This window comes from Sturnira hondurensis, unplaced genomic scaffold (assembly GCF_014824575.4).
Source record: "Sturnira hondurensis isolate 20B ecotype Veracruz unplaced genomic scaffold, ASM1482457v3 Scaffold0018805, whole genome shotgun sequence".
Taxonomy (NCBI): domain Eukaryota; kingdom Metazoa; phylum Chordata; class Mammalia; order Chiroptera; family Phyllostomidae; genus Sturnira; species Sturnira hondurensis.
In genome coordinates, this window is record NW_028091436.1 from 2,365,398 (window position 1) to 2,389,158 (window position 23,761).

General features: G+C 56.0%; 1 protein-coding gene across 1 annotated transcript in view; it reads right to left on the reverse strand.

Moving 5' to 3' along the window:
* Positions 1-766: 766 nt before the first annotated feature.
* The window catches only part of KDM5B (lysine demethylase 5B), a 49,360-nt gene continuing 26,365 nt past the window's right edge, over positions 767-23,761 (reverse strand). The window contains exons 9-27 of the mRNA XM_037070577.1: positions 23,477-23,596; positions 21,942-22,100; positions 20,548-20,729; positions 20,169-20,331; positions 18,018-18,137; positions 16,775-16,969; positions 15,547-15,728; positions 15,303-15,427; positions 14,412-14,562; positions 14,179-14,293; positions 13,483-13,838; positions 12,456-12,594; positions 10,164-10,343; positions 9,498-9,656; positions 5,987-6,472; positions 4,681-4,792; positions 3,807-3,961; positions 1,958-2,278; positions 767-1,471 (exon numbers count right to left, since the gene is read on the reverse strand). Of these exons, the coding sequence (XP_036926472.1) occupies positions 1,334-1,471; positions 1,958-2,278; positions 3,807-3,961; positions 4,681-4,792; positions 5,987-6,472; positions 9,498-9,656; positions 10,164-10,343; positions 12,456-12,594; positions 13,483-13,838; positions 14,179-14,293; positions 14,412-14,562; positions 15,303-15,427; positions 15,547-15,728; positions 16,775-16,969; positions 18,018-18,137; positions 20,169-20,331; positions 20,548-20,729; positions 21,942-22,100; positions 23,477-23,596 (3,558 nt within the window). The 3' untranslated portion in view covers positions 767-1,333. The remainder of the gene's footprint in view (positions 1,472-1,957; positions 2,279-3,806; positions 3,962-4,680; positions 4,793-5,986; positions 6,473-9,497; positions 9,657-10,163; positions 10,344-12,455; positions 12,595-13,482; positions 13,839-14,178; positions 14,294-14,411; positions 14,563-15,302; positions 15,428-15,546; positions 15,729-16,774; positions 16,970-18,017; positions 18,138-20,168; positions 20,332-20,547; positions 20,730-21,941; positions 22,101-23,476; positions 23,597-23,761) is intronic.

Here is a 23,761-nt window from a genome sequence, read left to right on the forward strand (position 1 = left end):
GCGTCCAGTTGCCTGCCAGCCTTCTCCTCCGCTTGCCCGAGGCTGCGGTCTCCCCAGGAAAACCACTGGAGTCTGATCCGGAAGGTGAGCTGGGGCCCTCGCCCACCCAGGTCCGACCCCGCCCTTGCCCCTGGGACTCAGGACCCACTCGGACAGTCCTCTCTGCCTGTTCCTCACGGAGTGGCAGGACCGAAACAGAGCCAGGCTGTCTCGTCTCTGTTCCCTGCTTTCAGGCACTTCTCTAGGACCCGGCCTCTCAGTTAACTCTCGGCTCCCCTTGCCCCACGCTTCTCAAGCCTCGGCGTTCCTCCTGCCGCCTCGTCAGCTCACGCACAGTGAGGGGGTGATTTCCACGAGAGGAGGGGCAGGCCCGTGTTAGTGGGGGCTGCAGGCAGCAGAGCAAGATCCGGAAGAGGCCGCTGCTGCTGGTGCGGCCGCCTGGCTGGGCCGAGGCCAAGGAGAGCCTCCCCCTCTGGCAGCAGGAGGCAGGGCTGCGGTCCGGTGGACCCAAATAACCAGCATGCAGCGCTCCAGAGGACCAAGGGTTTATTCACAACAGAAACGGCAACATTTCATACAAGCTCCCGGGACAAAACAAACGAACGAACAAAACCCAGAGGAGGAGGAGGAGGAGGAGGAGGCGGGGAGCAGGCCCCAAGACAGCCGGCGAGCCCCCGCCCCAGCTGCACCGAACTGCTCCTCAGCGACCCTGGGAACCAGGCCCTGCGCCCGCACACCGACTGAAGGCTGAGGCACCAACACACTGTTTGGGAGTTCGGTTTGTTTTAATTCCAGCCACTGAAACCGACATAGAAATTATTGCTCAGATAAATAAACCTAGTCTACGAGGAAAAAGAAAAGTGGACAGAGAAACAAAACCCAAGAGTGAAAAACGTTAAGTTCCCCAACATGGTAACAGTAAACAGGAGAGAAATGCCCCCCCCCATGAGGATTTCCTGGCATTTCGGGTGCCCTCTGGGCACGGAAACCGAGTCGGACCCCTGGCCGGCGCACCGGGCAGGCCCGACGTGGACGCTGTGCGGACAAGGTGCGTGCGCCAACGCCTTCCAAGGCGGGTGGGAACCCTGCAAAACAGTCAGCACTTCAAACCTCAGCCACCACAAACCGCTCTTAAGAAAAAAAATACAAAAGGTGTCAAAAAAATTTTTAGTTGTTTTTTCTTTTTTTCAAAGAGTTCTGGAAAAAATGATCCCTAAGGAATAGAAATAGCACCGTGTGCAGGCTGGTCTAGACCCCAGTCCTGCAGCTTTGCTGAGAAACTGCAGCTGTCTTGGGCGGAGTCCCCAGCCACAGTGAGCGGGGTGTGCCGGGTCTACTTCCGGCTCGGCGTGTCCTTCCCCGTGCAGCGTGCACAGACGTAGTCCTCCTTCTCGGCCGTCTCCGGAGAGACACCGACGCAGGCCTGGTGGAACCACCGGTTGCAGCTGCCGTCACACTGGACCCAGTCCACCTGGTTACAGAGAGCGGGGAGACGGGCGTTCAGAGGACAGTGGGCTCGAGGTGGGGCAGGCCAGCCTCAGACCGGTCCAGCCACTTGCCACCAGTGGCCGCCGTCCCACCACTGGGATTCTGGCACAGCAGCCGAAGCCACCAAGTTGAAGCGGCTCTTCAGGCCGAGACTGCTCTGGGTGGAGGCCGTGCCACCCTGTGACAGGCAAGCAAGGGCGCTGGGCAGCATCCCTCCCACCTTCGCAGCACCAGGGTGGCGACGGCTGGAGGAGCAGGAAGAGGAGAGAGGGAAGACGGAGAGTGTCTTCAGGGAAGGAAGGAGCCCCAGAAGCGACGGGAAGAGCACAGAGACCGGTGGGGGCGGGCCGACCGTTCAGGTAAGCTCAGAGCAGGTGAGCAGGAGAGAAAGACCGGGCGAGGCCAGGGCTAGCTCGCAGGGTTTCCGAGTTAAGGGAGGGCCCGTCCTCTAGGCCCAGACCTCACTGACCTCGTCTCCTTCCGGCTGCAGGCAGCTCCCCGCCGGGCAGATGGCGTCTTCGTCTTCAGAGTCCTCCTGCTCGGAATGGGACGTGTCTGAGGGCAGGGACTGTGTGTCCACAGAATGGACGAATTCACAGCTGCGTGCACTCTCTAACTGCAGAGTGTCCGTGTCTGTGGGGCGGCTCAGTCTGACTCTCTTCTTTCTGGGGGTCCGCACTCTCCTCGCCCGATCCCACCGTTCACGCGCAAGGCCTTCTCTGTCCAGGCGTCGCTTCAGTTTCCTCTCCAGGCCGTTGGCTCCGTCTCGCTTCCCGCGGCAACAGTCACTCTGGGGGAAGACGAGGACACTAGTGTTAGCCTCCGATCCGCCCACCACTGAAAGGAGCGAGAGCGAGAACCAGGTGTGAGGGAGACTGGACGTGCCCCCATCGATGGGGAAAACTACTGCATCCGAGCACCCACTGTCGCCTCCCCTCCACGCCCCCGGGACAGCCCACTGGACGTCAGGGCTGTCAAAGGAAGTCAGGAAAAAGGTTACAGATGACGACCAGCCTACCAGTCCCTCAACCAGCACCAGAAGCTGGGAAGACGCCACGGCTCTGGTTTACCCAAACTCACGAGCACCTGACTGGCTACAGAGCTTGCACCGGGCGCTCTGGTTCGCCCTTTGGCCCACGGGATTCTCGAGGACGTGCGCACACCTCCCTTCCTGAAGGACACGCGTCCCCACCCCGCAGCAGCACAGGCCCACTGACAGACCACACGCAATAAGTCATCTGTGATGAAAAAGTCATCGGTGACTGTTGCCGTGATGACAAATTCGGCTGTGCCTGCCAACACCTGCCATGCCCATGGCCTCCTGGTGAGCCTGTCCCCTCCCCTAACCACAGCGCCCAGGGCCGCACGCTCAGGGCAGTCAGCTCTGGAGCAGGAAGGAGCAGCAGCTGCCACCCAGGCTGCCCTCCAGTGTCCCCCCCGCATCAAGTCCGCCAGCGCTCAGCACCAACACCCGCAGTTTCATCCCACCCTCCCACCATCTCGCTGTGGTCAGAGGGGTTCAAGTCTTTGTTAAACGTTCACTTCGACTTCGGAAAGTTTCATTCCCTAAGGCCTTCCCACAACACACTGCATTTTTATCTCTACTGCTTTTCTTAAAAAAAAAAAAAAAAGTATTTTTTTAGAGAGAGATGAAAGGAGGAAGAAAGAGAGAGAAACATCAATGTGTGGTTGCCTCCTGAGCACCCCCCACTAGGGACCTGGCCCCCAACCCAGGCATGTGCCCCGACCGAGAATCGAACCAGCAACCGCCTGGTTCACAGGCCAGCACTCAGTACAATGAGCTGCACCAGCCAGGGCTCTACTGTTTCTTTTCTTTTCCTTTTTAAAATATTTTATTTATTTATCTTTAGAGGGGAAGGGAAGGAGAGAAGGAGAGAAATATCGATGTATGGTTGCCTCTCATGAGTCCCCTGCTGGGAACTGGCCTGCAACCCAGGCATGTGCCCTGACTGGGAATCGAACCTCGATCGCCTGATTCGCAGGCCCGCGCTCAATCCACTGAGCTACACCAGCCAGGGCTCTACTGTTTCTTTTACAGAGGAAAAATAAGCCTGCTTCCAGCTATCACCTGGAAATGATGAGAAGCACGTTGCTAAAAAGAAGTTCCCAGAGTGACCTGGAAGCAGGACCGGGTGCCAGGCTGTGGGCCAGAGTGGTGTCCAGCACCTGCCTGGTCACCGGCAGCTACAGGTGAGCAGTTTGCCTCCCTTTCTGAGAGGGAGACGCCTCCACTCACCAGATGGCGCACACAGACGGCCCCACCCGCCCTGTCCACCCAGCATGTCCAGGACACTCACCTTCTCACTGCTGGCCCGCACTGGTGAGCTCCGGTCAGCCTGCGGAGCAGAACTTGGCTTTGAGAGTAAAGTCCGGTACAGCTCCTGAATTTCAGGAAGGGCCACCTGGAGCAGCTGTGCTTCCATCAGCAGCTCGTCCACTTCTGGACTCACACCTGTCACAGACGAGACCATGTCACAGCACTGACAACTAGTGTCACACACACATGTAGACCCGTGACACCGGCAGGGGGCACCTGCAGTCAACAACCAGCCTGCCCTTCTAAGTTACGTGCAGCTGAAGTTTAGGTCTGCAAAACGTGCCTACAGTACCGTGGGCACAGCAGAGCCCAAACCAGAGTCCTGCCTTCTGGTGACCAGGAAGGACCCCTTCCACACTGAGCCCTCCTCAGTCACTCGCACGCAGACCACCGTCACTCTGCCTTCACAGCTTGAAACAGAAAGCACAGAAGAGCCCAGGGCACGGGTCACTGTGGCGGTGAGAGGGAGCTTCGAGCAGGACGCGGGGACGTCATTTACAGGTGAAGACAGGAAAAAGGGGCCAGTTCCAGTTGAGACTCATCTCTAGGGTCCCCCCCAAGTCTCCTGAGTGACGAGGTGACCAGGGAGCCTGTCTCTGACGGACATGCTGCGTTCACCTCTCAGCTGCCTTGGCTGACCCTTTCGCCCCTGAAGGCCGTGGATATAAAGACGGCCTCTGTTTCCCGTGCATCGACAAACCTTCAGGGAGGATCTTTCTCTACCTTGCAAGTACGTGGTAACCACTTTTGACATTTCAGGATCAAGTGTTTTGCCACAGGATTGATCATCTGTAAGCAGCCCTACTGTAAGCTCACAGGCTGCTATCCTGCCCTCCAAACACAAACATACGAACCGTGGAGGGGAATGCAACTCCATCCTGCCGAGAAGGGCGAGTGCAAGGACGAGGTTCTGCCGTCCCAGTCACCAGACGAGGAAAAGGACGCTGTGCCAGGAGGCTGAGACACCTACGGGAGGAGACCCATTTAGAGGAGGGCCTTTCCAGGGCCACACAGCCCCAGGACGGAAGGGCAGGGCAATAGGGCCGGCACCGGGGGAGACCTGGCTTTCCCACACGGAGAGCGCCTCCTGGACCTCAGCTCTAGCCAGGTCCACGCAACCACCGAGCCTTCAACCCCCCTGGCTCCACGTGGACTGACTCCAGCAGGGAGAGCTCGGGGCGCGGGGGCGGGGGGGTTGTTCTCGGGGCCTGAGAGAAGAGCCTGTAGCCTCTTCTGACGGGGCACTGAGAACACACAGCCAGGACCCCCGGAGTAAACCAGCCGGGTATCATTCACATCCACCTCCCTACCTCCTCCACTGGCTACAGAAGGAGCTACGAGGAACACCCCCCACCCCAACCAGTGACTGAGTAGCACAGTGCCTTTCCCCTCATTCCTCAGCACAAACGCCTGGCAAGTCCCGCGTGAGCAAACAAACTCTCTGCTGGGGGCGGCCACCGCCCACTGGGGAGTCAGGGACCTGATTTCCAAAACCTGGACAGAAACGCTTTCAGAGGAGGACCATGACAGACGCTGATATTCCATCCTCTCTGATCTGCTGAGAGCTGAACGCACGAAACCCACAGGCTGGTGTCCCCACTGAGCCTCCTGCTAGAGGGCCGGTGGGCAAGCCCAGCCCCAAGGCAGAGGCCGCCCTGCTGGTCCCCGTCCAGTGGGTCTGCGCGCTCACCCTGCAGCCGGTCCAGTCCCCCCAGCACACGGCTGCCCCTCCAGGGGCGGCCGGGGAACCTGGCTCTTGGCAGAAAGGTCCTAGACAGTGTGAAACCTGCTGCCTCTCCTCTGAAGCCACTCGGTGCTCAGACCTTCACACCCACCTCCCTCCCAGGGCAGAGAGCAAGTTCCTTTTCTATTCAGCGACATATGTTGAGAGAAACACATGAAAAACAGGCGAAAAGTTAAAAGATACATATACATCCAACGTGCATCTGGGTTCACGCACGTAAGTCACAAAAGTCTTTAGGTACAATGCACATACGGAAACAGCGGCCAAGAGGCAACTCCTGACCAGCAGGTGCAGAGGAAACCCAAGCCACATGGTGGGGACACAGGACCCGCAAAGCGGGACACCACAGGCTCGGTCAGGGGGAAGGAGCAGAGCGCGGCAGACTCAAGCACCAGCACGGAAAGGCTCGGGCTCACCTTGCTGCTCTCTGGCGCCTGTCCGGCCGAGGCCTGCCACCTGCTGTGTGCCAGTCCGGAGCCCACCCGGTCGTGCACAGATGCCAGGCTCCCCGATGACAGCAGGTGCTGGGCTCTGTGCTGCCAGTTCACGGTTCTCTCAATCATGTAGCGCAGGGCATCGCCCTCTGGGAGGCGCACACGGAGGCGCTGCAGGGAGGCCAACAGGGGCAGGATCTTCTCCAGCGGAGGTTTCTCCGACCGCTGACAGCGGGGGCAGAGCCAGACTCGAGGGCCCTGTGGAGCACTGGGGGCGGCCACGCAGCTCGTGTGGAAAGCGTCCCTGCAGAGCTCGCACTGGACCATTGGGGCAGCGGGCGCTTGCTGGCACAGGCAGACCTTCGTCTCCGCGTCTGGGCCAGGCGACAGCAGCTTCCCCTCGTTGGCTCGTCTCAGGGCCTGCAGGGCTTCCATCTCCCTCAGGCGTGCCTCCCCCAGGGCCGCCATCTGCAAGGACACCCACAACCAAGGGCACCGTCAGACACTCTGCACTCAGGCCCAGGCTCTGCTGGGCGAGCGCCGAACCTTGGGTGACATACCCCCGGTGGTGAAGGGCCCGGTGGGGATGACACGCCCGTCTCACGGGCTGCAAAGGTGAGAGATGTGGGAACGAACACACTGCCTGGCACTTCCTAAGAACAACCACTTCATGTGCGCCCCTTCTGGAAAGTCTAACTTCCCTGCCCATTTACCACCTAGAAAATTCACTTCCCTTGAAAGACGCAGGTTTTCCCCACTCCTCTCCAGCCCTGTGCACTCACTTCTAAAGTCCCCTCTGCTCTCTGCTCCTCAGCTGCAGACGGAAAGGTGCCCTGGACCAGCCTCCACACAGCCACTGGCCACGTCTGTCTCCCACGTGGAGAGAGGCAACAGGAGCCGCTGGGCCAGACCTTCCTCACACCCACGCACACGGGCAGGTCACAACAAAGCGGGGCGTGGGGCAAAGGCCGAAGCAGGTTGCTTTCCCGCAGGAAGTGGCCAGCCCCCTCCCACTGGGAAGCCTTTCCTCTCAGTGAACCAAGAGCGTGTCCCAGGAGAGCGCTGATGCGGTGGACCTACAGCAGTGACCTGGAAACTCGGACAGACCCCACCTCTCACGGAGCAGCGGGGGGACGCCGGGCGCCCTTCTGAGGAACAGGGATTCTGAGCTGTCCGGGGGACCTGCGCACCTCAGCCAGCCCAGGCCCTACAGGTGCTACGTCCAGGCCAAGTTTAGAGGTGACTAGTTCAAAGCACAGGCTAAGCCGCAGTCAGCTGCCACCACCCTCCGCTTGGTGCAGTCTCCTCAACTGGAGGCTGGGCCACCGTGTTCCTCGACCTCTTCACTAACAAATGGGGGAGTGCAGACTTTGATGGCTGAACGGTCCCCTCTACACTCCAAAGCAGTGGGCCACAGGAACGGTGCCTTTTCCCACGCCTATCCCCACATCCTCAATGGCTCCATCTGTCACAGCTGAAACTGCTCCTGACCACCACGTTCTGCCCACCGCCAGCTCTGCCATGACTCACCAGAGGAGGCCAGCGTCCTAAAGTCCTAATGCCAGGACCAGCTCTCCACTACCTCTGTGCAGACCAGGCAAGTGTATCAGATAACAGACCCCTACTGTGTTGGGAGACACTCACTTGCTTCTGTGAGCAGAAGCCGTGCGCCGTGGGTGAGCCAGGGACACTGGGGACAGCTCCCTCGGAGCCCCTGTGCGAGCCCGGCAGGGTCCAGCGGCTGCATCACACAGCGCACCGAGTTCCGAGCAGACAAGGTCTTTCTTCTCGGAAACGAACCACAGACATCGCTGGGAAAAGGAGCCCCTGAAAAACGCCAGAACGAGGCCCAGGCAGCAGAGTCTGCTTGGAACTGACTGAACGTACACACATGCCCAAGAAAGGCTGTGTCAAAATATGCAAATCGATCTAGGCCACGTTAAACACAAGAGAAGTCAGCAGCTACAAGAAAGAGACTGGGAAGAAGAGGCCCCACCCGAGGACAGAGCCACACGCCCGGGTCAGTCAGCAGGTGGCCCTGGGCTAGGGGGCAGTGCTGTGAACCGATAGAGCGTCCAGGTGGGACCACACCAACGGAAACCATCGGCAGAGTGATGAGGCACCTACCAAAGTGGAAGCAATACTGGCAAATCGAGTCTCTCAAGAGCATCAAACTCATTTTTACCAGGGGCCACATCAGCCTCATGGTTGCCTTCAAAGGGCCGAATATAATTTCAGGACTGTGTGAATGTAACTACTGCTTAACAAGGGGCAATGAGCTCAGCACTGCCATCGGGCGGAAACAAGATGCAGGGTCAGACAGAACAAGGGGGAGGGGGAGGGCAGGACTCGGCCTGCAGGCCTTGCGTTTGCACCTGTGACGTATCTGCTAGGGGTTGATAGTCAACTTTCACAAAGAACTCATATAGCACAACAGCAAAAAACCCAAACAATCCAATTAAGACGGGCAAAGCATCTTAACAGACATCCTCCCAAAGAGGACGCACAGTGCCCACCAGGTGGGAAGGTGCCGCGCATCACCACCACTAGGGGAAACACAAGTCAGGACCACAGCGAGCTGCTGCCTCACCCCTGCCGGAGGGCGGCTCTCGAAAGACAAGAAGCGACAAGTGCTGGTGAGGACGTGGGAGAGCGGCGGCCCTTGTGCACCGTGGGTGGGGCTGGGCACTGGCGCAGCCCCCGTGGAGAGCGGCGTGCGATCCCTGCAAACGGCCAGGACAGAACTATGACAGGACCCAGCCACCCCGCGTCTGGGCGTGTCCTCCACGCTGCAGGAGCCACTGCACCCCACGTTCCCGGCGGCATCACACACAGCGGCCAAGACGTGGGGGCCACCTGAGTGCCCGCCGACGGGGAGCGGGTGAAGAACGTGGGGCGTGCTTACACGCCGGAACACACTCAGCGGCGAGAGGAGGGAAACCCTGCCGTCTGCATCAGCACGTGTGGCCCCACAGGGCACGGGCTGAGTGAACCTCAGAGAGAGAAAGACTAATTTTTAGAAGAGGTTTAAAGGCTTCCAAACCACAGAGCTGCCTCCCCGTTCTGACGCTGTGCTCACCAAACATGCTCCACCTGGAGGCCAAATCGGCACCCAGGACCCCAGCCCAGCCCAGAGGTACCGACGAACCAGTGCTGGGAGGCCCTTGCTGGATCTGCTGCACCTGTCTGCACATCTTCCATTGAAAACTTATATTTTCACCCTGGCTGGTGTAGCTCAGTGGATTGAGTGCGGGCCTGCGAATCAGGCGATCGAGGTTCAATTTCAAGTCAGGGCACATGCCTGGGTTGCAGGCCAGTTCCCAGAAGGAGACACACGAGAGGCAACCACACATTGATATTTCTCTCCCCCTCTCTCCCTTCCCTTCTAAAAACAAATGAATAAAATCTTTAAAAAACCAACACCCTGTGAACAGGCGGGGTGGGAGCCGCCCTCCCCACCACCAGAAGAAGGAGGCAAGGGGCCCGTACGCACAGCTGCAGCCGTCTCCTTGCTCTCGGCTAAGGCCCTCTCCAGGTCACTCAGGGTCTCCAGCCTGCTGCTCCTCTTCTTCCCACTGGGCAAGGGTTCCTTGAACTTCCTCTGCTTCCTCTTTGACCCCCAAGGGCCAACATCGCAGCGAGGACACAGCACCTGAAATGTGGGACACAGCACAACCGCTGGCACGCAGGTTTCCGACACAGACGAGGCGGCCCCAGAGGCTGCGACGAGCAGTGGGAAGGACGTCAGGTTCTTCCTGTTTAACAGTTTGTCAGCACTGTGTCGCCCTGGGCCAGACAACTCTCCTTTGAAAGGGAGGGGAAGGAAAGAGGGAGAAAGAAGGAAATCTCACGGGGCACCGACTTGCACTCAGACCCAACACCTGACTGGCGCCCGCTTACAAACACGCACCAAGTCAGTGACGGCGCTTTGTGAGAGGGGAGGGGCCTTACTAAGTGCAAGTGGTGAGAGTCCAACCCTAACAGACTGAGGAGCCTCCATGAGAAACGCATCCTCCCTTCACCAAATGCTACCTTCAACGTATCCACAGCACACGGGGAGGTCTCACAGACGGGGAGGTCTCACTAGAAGCTGAGAAGGACCTCCGGGCTCTACTGAAAAACTCGTGACCCCATGGGATGGAAGGGGCTGCACACACACCTCCAGGAGTGAGTACGGGGAGTTCTCCATCAAGAATGTGTTTGCAGCACACTCTTTCCAGGCCTGGACCTCAGCTACCAGCGACTCCAGTCTTGGGAGGGGACTCAGATGCACGGGGATGCAGCGGCCTCGAGTGACAAGTTCCACCAGTGTGTCTAACACTGGCACGCGGCCTCCAACCTGACAAACCAAGGAAAATTAGAGTGACTGAGAGAAAGGGGTGTTTCTGTGCCCGGTGGGAAAAGCCCAGCTGAGACTCGGCGCGCACCACCAATTCAATGAGTAAAAGTGAGAGAGCAGCAGAGCCCATGATGGTGGGGGTGGGAGGGGGTGTTCTTTCACGTAACCAATAACTGAAGAGCCTACTTCGTGCTGGGCCCAAGGAAAGCACTGTGGCCACGACATGCACGGTGGCCCCTGGATTCTGACTGTGTCCTGGGAAACTCACTAGCCACACTGGCTGCCATAGGCAGCTTGAGAACAGTTCAACAGAAATGGAGATTGGCAGCAACTCAAAACACTTTACAACTCACAGAAATAAACGCAACAAAAGAGAGTTTTACTCCAACCTACTCACCAATGACAAAGTAACTCAGAGCACATTACTCAGGAAACTAACATGAGCTCAGAAACCTGGTGGTCTCTCCAACCTGAGAACGCGGTAAGCAAGACTCGCCAGGAAAGCCCAGGCGTTCTGATTCAGACCCCCGGGGAGGCCCAGGAACCTGCCTTTCTGACACGTCCAGGTGGTGCTGGGACCACGTTTTAGGAACGACGTGGTCAGACTGGAAGACGGAGACACTGGGTGAGCCTGGGGGGGGCTACGGAGGCAGCGCTGCCGCTGGGCAGCCATGGGGTGCCCCTTCCCGGAAGGGACACTTCCCGGAAAAGCAAACGGAGAGTAGGCAGGTTGGCGTTTCACTGCTCTGACGTCCGTCCTGGTGGGTCAGACGCTGAAAGGCGCAGCTGTCCTCCTGGGCACTTTGGGACGGCATCTCATACCACACGCCGCTCTGTGATGCTCAGCTTAGAAAGGCAGGGACACCCCCTGGGTGGAGCAGGACACTGGGTAATACTCTTAAGTGAACAGTCCACTAAATACAAAGACGTTCCTTGACGCAGGTGTTTAACCCTCAAACGCACGAGACAACCACGGCCAGGCTGTCACCGCAGGACCCGCTCTGGGCCCGGCCGTGGCACACACCCAGCGGTGTGGTCTCCGCACAGCAGAGCCACGCCCTGTCAGCAGGGTGGGCACGGGTGTCCCCTGGCTGCAAGGAGGGGGGACCTTGCCAGAAACTCGCCACTAGAGTTCCAGCAATCACTGACAAGAGCCGGCACCCAAAGCACCCGCTGGGGAAATTTACAAACAGTAAATACTTCCCGTGGCCAGTCTTTAACTAGCTGGGCTCACTCACTCCTTAATTACATAGTAGTATTTATCACCCATCTTCTCTTCCCTATGAAGTGCAAGAGATGCCCAGATGTTTTCTTGCGAACATCTAGACAAACCTTCCTTTCTGGCATTTCTTGTTAGACGTTGACTAATTAGCACCACTTTAAATGACACAAATGTTCATAAAGCAAGATACTTTATTCCCAAATTCTGATGGCTTCAAAAAAACAGACCAACTTGAGACTCAAAAACACCACAAATTAAAATTTAAAACACAGCCCGTTAAATAATTCAAAGATCTTTTTCCTCACTAGGTCACTGAGACCCTTGGGTTCTGGTGATCAGAGGATAAGGAAGACGTCCCCTACCAACAGCCCCCAGCTGACCAGTAGGGACACCCTAGAAGTCACTGTCCACTGCCCGCGAGTGTGACCCCTTCACCCGCAGGAACACCCAGCCTTAGTGCTGCTCTGGACAATACTTGGCAACTCGCCCCATTTACTTCTTCTGGAGGGATGGCGAGGCACCTCCAGTTAAGCCCCTACTGCCTGGTGACACACCTGGGCTCTGGGACCGTGTTTGGCCGTGCGATCGTGTACCTGGGCTGAATCTGCACCTATTTAAAAAGACTTTATTTATATTTAGAGAGGATGATGGAGGGGAGGGAGAAAGAGAGGGAGAGAAACATCCATGTGTGGTTGCCCCCCACGTGCCCCCACCAGGGACCTGGCCTGCAACCCAGGCCTGTGCCCTGACCTAGAACCTGACCAGCAACCCTCTGCTTCACAGTCCGGTGCACAATCCACTGAGCCACACCAGCCGGGGCCCAATTTTTCAATCACTGCCCTTAACAGACACACCTACAAACTCAGGTTTGTTTGTTTGTTCACACCAACCTGCAGGGCCTCCACCTCCTGAAGCCAGTCCCTGGCTCTCTGCACCGAGTCCTTCAGAGCCGCCCCGCTGGGCAGGTAGGCGGGGATCTCCTCCATCTCCTTCAGCGCCGCGCTGAGGCTGCTCAGGGAGTGCCGGGGCCTAGAGGAGGGAAACGCCAGCCGCTCAGCGCCGTGCGACGGCTCAGCTTCCTTGTGGTTTACCGAGGAAATGGAAAAACTACCTCAAAGGGAATTCAGTGCGGCACATAACTTCTCTAAATGGCAACAACTGTTAGATATCCAATTAATTAAGATTCAAATGGCTGCCTAAGACTTAAAAGAGCATCTAAGACAAAACAAATGAATCAGTGAAACGTTTAAATTCTCCTTGCTCCTCACTTTCCACGGGCAAACCACAAACGCCCCCTGCAGCTCACTCAGTGACAATGCTCTCAAGTTACCCACGCCTCTCTGCGTCTCCTGCGTGGGCCCAGACGCACCGTGAGGGCCCTGCAGAGTCGCCAAGAACATTAAAGTCCGCCAGGGCCTCAACACGCCAGAAGCACCGTGCCATCAACTTGCACACTCTCCCCGGTGACCGCGATTCCAGGGTCACGGAGTGTCTGCGACTGAGACGACTTTCTGGGCTTCAGGCTGCGTCCGACAGACTGCAGGCCACTGAGCCGGTCAGACACGGCCACCCCAGTCCGGGGCTGCTCCTGAGCAGCAGCACGGGTGCACGGCCAGACCCCTCTGCTCTCCAGGACAGAGCACACTAGCTCACACCCTCTCTTTACGACCCTTGGGGATCCCGCCCATTAACTCGAGTTGGAACAACATTTCCACTGATTTGCAAAGTCCGTTTTCTCTCAAAGATGACACTGCACAGCAAAGCAAGAAAGGGCCTGTCCAGGTGAACCACTCATTTCCCTATCAGTCTTCCTTGACCCGACTCCCAGCGGTGCGGACAGCTCAGCTATCTGTACCACTGCAGCTGCAGGGTGCCACCCCCACCCTCCCCGGGAGAGGCGGAGGCCAGATGGCGCACCTGGCTCGGAGGAGGCTCTTGGCTCTGTCATCCCAGTGCTCTGACACCGTAAGCAGCTCCTGCAGCCGCGCCATCGCCTTCTCCACAGCCGCGTACGGGGCCAGGCCCACGCCCAGGTCGATGAGCCGCCTCATGTCATCTAAAGTGAGGGAGCTCGCGTCTAGGCAAGCTTGCTGCACCTCCTCTAGCCAGCGGGCCTGCTCCAGACGAATACGCATCTCAGCAAGCTGCGGCAGTTCGACATCAAATTCGAAGCTGACGTCCAGCAAGTCTTGCAGCTCGGCCGCACTGGGCATCTCCTCAGAGAGCAACTTCTGGCTATGCTGTTGGAAATCTTCCACACGACTCAGAAGATCCTGAAACACACGGCTTGTTACATCAACACAGTGATCTCAGTAATTGGCCTCTCACTCGCAGAACCCGCTGTGCACACTCGACAGGACGCTGTCCCACCTCACTAGGCTGCAGCAACAAGGTGAGTGACGAGGTGACAACTCAAGTGCCCCGACGCTGCAGCCAGTGCCGCAAGCAGACCGCACGCCCCTGCCAGGTGGGGGTCGCTCTTAACGTGAAAATGCCCGCCTTCACCTCTCCACCGAAGGCCTGTCCTTATCTTTACACACACACGCCCTTCACATCAGCCCCACTGATCGACGAAAGGCAGCCCGCCCAGCACCCGCCCGGGAGCCCCGTTACCTTCAGCTGCGGCGTCTGACTGAGGACGCACGGGAGGGCGTACAGCTGCGTCACGAACTGGCGGAGCTCACTCACCGTGAGCTGGTTTGGGGACTTCCCGCCCCCAGATCGGTACCTGCAAAGACAGGGGCCGAGGAGGCCCTGTGAGAAGACGGGCACTCCCCGTCCCCAGACTCCAGGGTGGCAGACGCAGGACCAAAGGGGAGGCCCGAATTCACGGCCACAGGCCCCACCTGGTCTGCCTCTTGCCGTCGAGCAGCTGCTGGGCGACAGAGGCGCACTTCTCTGCGTCCTGGGTGACGAGGCGAAGGTGACGGAGAAGGTCGTTGTCTGGGAACTTCTTCATCTCAGACTCTCCAATCAAAGCCTTGAAGCTGGCAAGGCCTAGGGACAGATAAAAGGTGACCGTTGTGGGCCACCCAGCGGGCAGCGTGGAGGCGAGGTGGTTTCCGTCAGCTCTGATCTCCAAGTGCTCGCCACGCTTCACGTCATTAAATCTGCAACCGCCAGTGTGGCGAATTTTCTGCTTAAAACGAAGAAATGTTTACACAGAAAACAGCTGACTTGCTGAAACAGAGCAATGCAAACTCTCACTGTGCCCGAACTTCCCTCCTGCATTTCGCCCTGCAGCCGGCAGTCACCAGTGGGCTCGCAGGCAGGGGCACGTCACCTCTTAGGCTACGGAAAGAAGAGCATAAAAACACCGACACAGGGAGGAAGCCGTGGCTTTCAAAGGCCGTTGTCTGGGGCAACGCAGGAGAAAGGAGGCGGTACGGAACGATGAGTGACGGAAACAAGCACCTCCGAGACTCCTGCCTTGTCGTGACGTCTCCTTAAACCAAGTTTTTCTGAGGCGCCCCACAAAATGGGAATGACGCCGTCTCTGAGACAGAGTGTGCAGGTCCCTCTGCCTCCTGACAACATGGTCTAGGTCAAGAGTACAGCGTGCACGGCTCCTGCATCAAGACCTCCCTGGCGGCCCCCGCACCACCTCGCCCGCTCCTGTGCCTCCCCGCTCTCTGGGCACGCTCTGCGAGCCTGCCTGCACGGGGTGCACTTAGGCAGAGCCTCAGACTGAGGCTGACAGCCTCAGCACAGCCGGTCCTGCTTCCCGTACCACCTACTTTTCTTCTTGTTGACTTTCGCCTCCAAAGCATCATTCACATTCAAGGCCCACTCGTTGTAAGACTCTGCTCGCAGCTTCAACGCATTCATCATGGGGTAGAGGTCATCCAGGGTGTATCTGTATCTGCAAACAGGAGGTGTGGGTTGGGAGAAAATCCCATGTTTTCGTTCCATATTCGGGCCCTGGAGCTCCACTGAGGAGCCTGTGTGCTCTGCAGGAAACCACCCACGCCTCCCACTCACCGCAGTTTGTATCTGTGAGGCGGACAGGCACACAGCTCCTGCACGTGGTGCAGGCAGACGAGCAGGCCAGGAGAGCACGCGCAGGAGATGGCGGACATGAAGCACGTCGTCTTGCATCTTATACACTGACGCTCGTCATCCGGCAGCAGCTCAAAATCCATTCTTTCTGCATCAATCACTCCCTAAAGAACAGTGTATGTGAGAGGCCTCTGGAGACTCCTGTGGCCCACCAGCGCCCCCAACAGGGAGTGCAGGGTCAGCACCGTGCAGAATGGGAAGTGACAGTGACGCAGCAAACATGGAGTCCTCGCTTCGCCTGTCTAGCGAGGACCTGTTTTTAGACAAAGTTTGATGTGAGTATAAAAACAGTGGTTGGCAGGACAATAAAACTAGATTATTAGCTGTTCCTTTGACTCCGAAGTGACCTTGGCCACATTGCAGGCACATGCAAAGGCAGTGCTCTTGCCCCACACCCTGTACCACCAACAAGAATCACTTTAAGATGAGCCCTGGATGCTGTAGCTCAGTGGATTGAGCGCGGGGCCTGTGAACCAGACAATGGTGGTTCGATTCCCAGTCAGGGCACATTCCTGGGTTGCAACCCAGTTGCCGGCAGGGGCCAGTTCCCAGCAGGGGATGCACAGGAGGCAACCATACATTGATGTTTCTCTTCCTCTCTCCTTCCCTTCCCCTCTAAAGATAAATAAATAAAATATTTTTTTTAAAAAAGAATCACTTAAAATGAAATAAACATTTAAACGTAAAACCTAACACTAGGAACTCTATATATGCCTGCACAGGAGAAAAATCCTGCGAGTTTGGGTCAGGCAAAGGTTTCTTAAGGACCACACACAAAATAGATCCAGGAAGGGTAAACTGGCGAACTGGATGTCACCGAAGCAAAACGCTTCTGCTACTGGAGAGATGCCGCGAAGGGGACACAGAATCAGGCCCCCAACTGGGAGGCAGTGTCTGCAGAACACCCGCCTGCTATCCAGAATAAACAGAAATCTCACCTTAATCCAATGAAAGGGGGTGGGCAAGACATTTAGCAGACTCTTCACCAAAGAGACACAGGTACAGGTAGATGAGAGCACGGTAACGTGTTTCACTGTATCAACAGCCATTAAACAAAAAGTCTCGCAGGGAATCGGGTTAAGGAGCGACCTAGAACCTCACTAAGTCCTTCGCGACAAACACCACAACACTGAGGTCCCAGGAGCCTCACCAGCTGACGCACGGCTTCTCTCAAAGCCCTCTCATCCTCGACCATGACAGCCATGTCCTTCTGCACGGTCGAGGCCACGACGACGTCCAGCACGCTGGCCTTGGAGGCCATCTTGCAGATCATCTCGTCGTGGGAGAACACGCAGTAGCGGTGCAGCAGGCGGTAGTGCTCCACGCACTGGCGGCCCAGGGGCAGCTGTTCAGAGACAGGGACACGCGCACCGTCCTTCTCCCTCCCACGCCCAAAGCCTTCTGGACCCTGACCCTGACCACCCAACGGCCCAACATTGTGCCTGGGCCCCACGCATCACGTACCAACTCTCAGAGTGGATCTGAGAGGCCTTGGGGTTTTTAATGCATTAACAACGTGTTACTGCCCAAACGAGAATCTAACTGGAGCCCCAGCTGGTGGTGGCTCAGTGGCCTGAATGCTGGTGGTCTGTGAGCCAGAGGGTCGCCAGTTCAACTCCCAGCCAGGGCACAGGCCTGAGCTGCAGGCCAGGTCCCCAGTAGGGGCAACTAGACACTGATGTTTCTGTCCCTCTCTTTCTCCCCCTTTCCCTCTCTAAAAATAAACAAATAAAATCTTAAAGAAAAGTAAGTTATTTTAAAGATGCTAAAAAACCGAATCTAACCAGAGATAGAAATCGACACATTTCCTGAAACCACTGTGCAGAACCGGACACGGTTCACCTACTACTTCTGGGAGCAATGATGCCCCAAAAAGGGCAGAGGAGCTGGAGAGACAGGCAGTGCTGTGGTTCAGAGAGACACTGAAATGAGGTTGCAGCTCATCAGATGTAACACCTCACACTGACATCAGACAGTTCTTTTTAGGTAAACAAAGTACAAATACTAACATTTAAAAATCTACTTTCCAAAGTAACTAAAACCAAATACTTTGTTAAAAACTGCTGTTTTGGACAACTGGGGCTTGTGTGGAACAGTCTGAAGACTGCAACTATCGTCAGTCTGCAATGAGCCCCTGAGCTTCAGCCAAAACGTGCCACAGGGGACGCCTTCCCTCAAGTCTTGCTGTAAAAGACAAGACCGCCAGCTGCACCCAGCCGTGTGCTCAGCCGGTCCGACCTGGATTTCCAGCCCAGTACAGCGCCTAACTTAACACGGGTCAACAGTGTGCAGATCAGCTTCCTGAGTGGCGACAGGTTAAGGGACCACGTGTGTGATGGGGGCGAAGCAGTCCCGACTCGGCACGCAAGGCTCACAAAGCCCCGACCCCGTACCCAGTCCACAGTGCAGAAGTTCACAGCCTCGGCGAAGTTGAAGCCCTGGTTGAAGCCGCTGTGGTAGGCGCGCGGGAAGGTGATCACGAACTCCCCAGCACACTGGTTGGTCCGGTAAACCTGAGGAGACACAGCCGAAGTTTTTACTGACATTCTCCCAGAAGACGGTCTGGACACAGACCATCAGACGGTTCTTCAGTAGGGGTAGCTTCCCACCCATTAAAAGTGAGCCAGAGAGAAGAGGACGAAAACCGCCGCGGCCCACCACCAGATGGAGTGGTGCCCTGGCCACCAGGGCTGCTGAGGGTCTAGACAACGTGACGTGGCTCACATTACGCAAGTGGCTACATCCAGCATTGGGACACATCTCTGTAAATGAAGCCAAAATTAAGAATATCCCACATTATTAGGCCTGGCTGATATGGCTCAGTGGACTGAGTGCTGGCCTCCGAACTAAAGGGTCACTGGTTCAACTCCCACTCAGGGTACATGCCCAGATTGTGGGCCAGGTCCCCAGTAGGGGGCGCATGAGAGGCAATCACACACTGATGTTTCTTTTCTCGCTCTCCCTGCCCTCTCTTTAAAATCTTAAAAAAAAAAAAGAATATTCTACCTTTAACCAAAATAAGATCTCTGACCAATTCAAGAAATCGCACACTATTTCAAAAGCTACTACCATGGAAAGACAACTCTGTATCTGCATCGCTGGTTTTCCGACATGACCCACAGCAGTGTCACGCAGGGGAGATTCTCAGAAATGTAAATTCGTGACCACTCCACGCCAACACCACAGGAAACTCCGGCGGTGAATGGGGCTCAGCCTGGGAGGCGAGGAGTGCGCCCCAGGTCCTGATTCTCGCCAAAGGCGCAGACCGCTCCCCAGCACATGCGCACGGCTCCTCTCTCCGGGGAACTCTTCTTCCTCCCCCACCTCTGCCTTGCACACTCCTCCCATACGCCTGCCCAGACACACTCCCTTCCTTCTCGGAGCTCCACACGTCCCGGGTCAAACATCGTTTTGTAGCCCTGGTTCTCCAGAGTCAGTGGGTCAGCAGCCTCCCAGTTGAGCCACTGTCGTCATCTGTCTCCTTTCTGTCGTCTGTCTCTCCTCTTCCAGAGTGAGCTCCCAAAGGCAGGAGTTCATTCATCTCATCTGAAAGTCCAAAGTTGAACCCCACATGGCCATGGCCAGGGCCAGACACTCACAACCAATCAGAAAGGGCAATCAGTATGAGGGGGTAACACACACAATGAGGAGTGGGTGGTATTTTGGTCGTGACTGGTCGTTCTTTTCTAAGCTATTTGATGATCCCTCAAATGAAGTCCTTGCTACCTGACCCCAATTACTGGCCTATGGACCCAAAAGCATAAAATTCAGGCCACAGCAAGACAGAGAATTCACACCTGCACTGGAAATGCACCACTTTTGTCTGATTCGGCCGAGACAGGCTCTGCAGCTCCCTACACCTCACCCCTACCGCCCCCGATCTTCGGTGTCCCCTCCCCAAGCAGCCACCACCCCAGCGAGCGCCACTCCACGGAGAGCCTGGAGGAAACATCCCCAACAGCCCTGTCTACAGTGAGAAGCCCAATCCCAAGCTTAAGACCCTAAAGTAAATTTTCTTTTAAAATATGCTTAATTAGGGGGGAAGGTGTACTATGACCAAGACCTGTCAAACACGTCGTTTCAGTTCATCATTCAAAAGTAAGATTGAGTAGGTTCAATAAATTATTTTTTTATAAAGTACGAACAGGGCATGAAGGATTCCAACGTTAGAGTTCAGATCTAATCACAACAGAGCCCGGCCTTTCTCAGAGTATTTACATTGACAAATGACATGGATGTTTTAGGGTTTTGTTGCAGTGAAGAAGCAAGTTATAAACAAAAACCATGGTGCAGAGTATACAGTGGGGACGGCCGCATGACCTGTGAGTGGACAAGACACAATGGGACTGGACACGAAGAGAAAGTGTCACAGCCGTGACTTGTAAAGTGAGGCTGCTTCCCGATCTAGTCATTGGCAACAATGAATCAGTTTGTGGGTCTGAGAACCCCCAATGCAACATAGTATCAAGTCCCACCAAACAGTTGCCAAGTCAGGGGGGGGGGGGAGCCCTGGGGGATGGGGGGAGGGCCGGCCAAGCACGTACGGGCACGTCGTGCGTCATCAGGGTGTTGGGGTTCATAATGGTCACGAGCTGGTGCAGCAGGTCCGGCTGGGACACAAAGAGCTCCGGGGCGAGTCTCTTCATCACGTCTTCCAGCTGCTCGGCGGCGTACCCGGGAACGCCGTACCAGGTTTTCGGCTCACCCCTGGAAATACGTGATAAAAACTAATCAATGTCCAAAAAACACCTAAGCATGGACTTTAAGTAGTCTCTTTGTATCACACACATTCCCAAAATCACCAACACACAGAGCCACACAGGGACACACGCAGTTCAGACATGTGTCTGAGCTGAGACACAGCTGGGGCGGGAGCTGCCCCCACCAGCCCGCACCCTGCGCCTGGGTCCCTGGGGCCCCCACCAGTGTAGGTAGTTGATCGAGTAGCTCCAGTGGTCTTCAATGTGCCAGCAGAACGAAGAGAAGCACATGCCCACGTACAGCCAGGGGAGCTTCATGCCACATATGTCAGCGGTGATGTGAGCAAGAACCGACTGCTCCATCACTGGCATGTTGTTCAAATTCCAGCCACTATCGAGATACTCCTAAAAATGCAGAGATAAAAAAGTGAAAAGGCTTAGCTATATCACGCGAACATTTCAGAATTGAGTGTTTCAAAAAGATGTGCGAAGAGAATCTCCTTCAAAATAAAAACGTCAGGGCAGCAGGTGGGAGAAGCCATGACGCTGACCTCTGGGACACCACGGACCACCTTTGCCGCTTTAAGCTTCACACACGTGACCTTGCACGGCCTGCGTGTTCTACGTGCCCCTTTCCCACCTGGATGCGGAAGAGCAAGGCAACCCAGGTCGGTTTATGTGAAGCCCGTGGTGCTATGAGTCGGGACAGTGCTGTCAGAGGCCTGTCCTGAGACAGGGACAGTAGTGACGAAGGGGACAGAAGAGGGGCTTCTGGGGGAATGTGGTCAGGTCCTGTTTCTTCCAGCATGGTTACACGGATGTGTTCGGGCCATGAAACTTCATCAAACTGTGCACTTACGATTACGTACTTCTCTGTTCATGTTAGATTTCCAAAAGTTTACCAAAAAACCTCTCTGACTTTTTACTAAACAGAAACTTTCCTAGCAGTTGGGGTCATTATGGGAAATTATGGACTCAAACCTTAAAGTTCATAGGTAAGTAAGGTCTGAGGCTGGCTGGTGTAGCTCAGAGGATTGAGCACCAGCCTATGAACCAAAAGGTCACGGATTCGCTTCCCAGTCACATGCCTGGGTTGCAGGTCCCTGGCTGCGGGCACGCGAGAGGCAACCAACCAGTGTTCCAACCAGTGGTCCTCTTGCTCGGTATTTCTCTCCCTCTTTCCCCCTCCCTTCCCCTCTCTCTGAAAACAAACATCTAACGTCTTTAAAAACGAAAATAAAGAAGACAAGTAGGCCTGGTCCCAACCCCTCAGACTTCCTTCAAAAGGAGAAACCAAAGTGACAGGCTCTGATGGCCCAGGGAGGGCAGTGCGTCCCCCCTGTCACCACAGGGCAGCGGCGCCGCGGGGATCAGGCTTCTGTGGGCTCTCGGTGCTCTCCCCGAAATCATTAAAAACCTGGTGACTGAGGGTCTTCTGAAAGTAATCCTAAACCACTTCAAACCAACCAAATGGAAACTGAATCAGTAACTCAAGCTCCAGGCTACACCGGGTTCTGCAGTACAGCTGCCGCTAAGGCCACGTCACACCCAGCAGACCCTGGACACGCTCCGCCACCCAGTCCCCTCTGAGTGCAGGTGCCCCCCGGAGGTGCCCACCTCTTCCTCGGGGGAGAGTTTGACCTTCCCGTCTCGGACAGGGAAGCCACTGCCAAACTCCTTCGAGGCGATATCGGCTCCATACTCGACCGTGACATCCTCCTCAATGGTGCTCACCAGCCGCCAAAATTCTTTCTCAACCAGTTCTGTGGGAACCATCTGGAAGTAAAACCGTAAGAAAGAGGAAAAATGCACCTTCTCCAACATCAACTCAGAGCCCCACTTGACTGGATGAGCTGAACGACAGGACCACGGGATAGCGCCCTGAGGAACGGTCCTCGTGCTGTGGTCCACAGTGCCCCCGGGCAGCTCCCACTGTTTCCCAGCAGGCATTTAATAATAACTGGGAGTAGCCACTAGGCATTCCTGCTTCTCCATGGCAGACCTGGCCACTGACGTAAAGGAGGCAGGGAGCGCAGCACACTGACACTCCCAACCTGCAGGTACAGTTCTGCCCAGACAGGTAACTTGCACGGCCTCCGGGCTGAGTGGCGCTTGCCCTTCCCAGCGTCCTAGCACACCGCCCAAGGCCCCCACTCGCCCTTCCACTCAACCTGGCTGAGGACACCATGGGCGACCACAGAGCGGGCAGTGCAGACTGTGAACAAGAGCCCGCTCTCACGCACAAAGCGCCCCAACTGAGTGCCTGGGGCCTGTGCTTCACTGACTGTGTCCTTCCCGCAAAGTCCTTGTCTTTTAAGTAAAAAAAAAAAGCCAAGCACAGATGGAAAAGCCACAGACAAGTCACGGGGACTGGCTAAGCAGACCCGTGGGGAATAATACAAGGCACAACAAGGAGTAAAAGAACGGAAAAGTAGAGCACGATTTGGATTTATGGTCCCATTAAACAAACAAACACCTGAAGCAACTTCCCAGCTGACGCTAGTGAAGTCAGGCCCCAAACAACACGGCAATTACAGTGGGAGAAAACGGTCGATTGCTCTCACCGGACCTCAGTAACCATCCCCAAAATGGAATGCAACTGAAAAGATCCACACACAGGAAGTGTCTGCTGAAGCACTTCGTCCGTGGTCAGAAAAGCCCAGCTGGTGTACCCAGAATCACGGCAGAAAAGCATTTAAACACTGGCGTGCTCACGCGCTTCGTATCAAGCGCCAAATGAAACACGCAACACTTCTCTGCGAGCAGACAGAACGCAGTAACCTGCGACGACGGACAGTGTGCAGATGCATCCCCCACGCACAGCACGCCGAGGGGCATGTGGAGTCATTCGATGAACTCTGTGGAGTTTTCTGTAAATTCTATCTGCTGAGCTGAAAACATTACTGGAGACTTCGTACACTGTACGGTCACAGCTGCTCTATGGCTCATGTGGAAAAGCCTATCTCTAGGGAAATCAGATGAAAAATCAGAACCCGTTTGAAAGTGCTGCGGGATTTTAACGCCACTGAGCAAACCAAGGTTTCGCTGTGCGTGATGCGGACTGTCGGGGAAGTGCCACCTCGAATCTCTCTCCAGAGCCACCCTTATAAAGTCACTAAAATCCTCAATCACAGCAGTATCCGTGTACATACGTGGACCGGCATGTTGAAGTAATCAGACTTGAAGGCATCTGCCATCTCCCCAAATGTGCGGAGGGTGTAGTCCCGGGCTGCTTGTTCAAAGCCAAATGCTTCTTGTGGCTTACTACACTCCTATGAGAGAAAAGAGATTTTTGTTTACACATGTACAAAAAAAACAGATGACTAAAATTGCTTACATACAGAGGGCTCTGATCCTGCTATGGAACAGGCACAAACAACCCGAAAGATGGCACAAGAAGAACTCAAAGTCCCAGAGCCAATAACTCTAAGCGACCG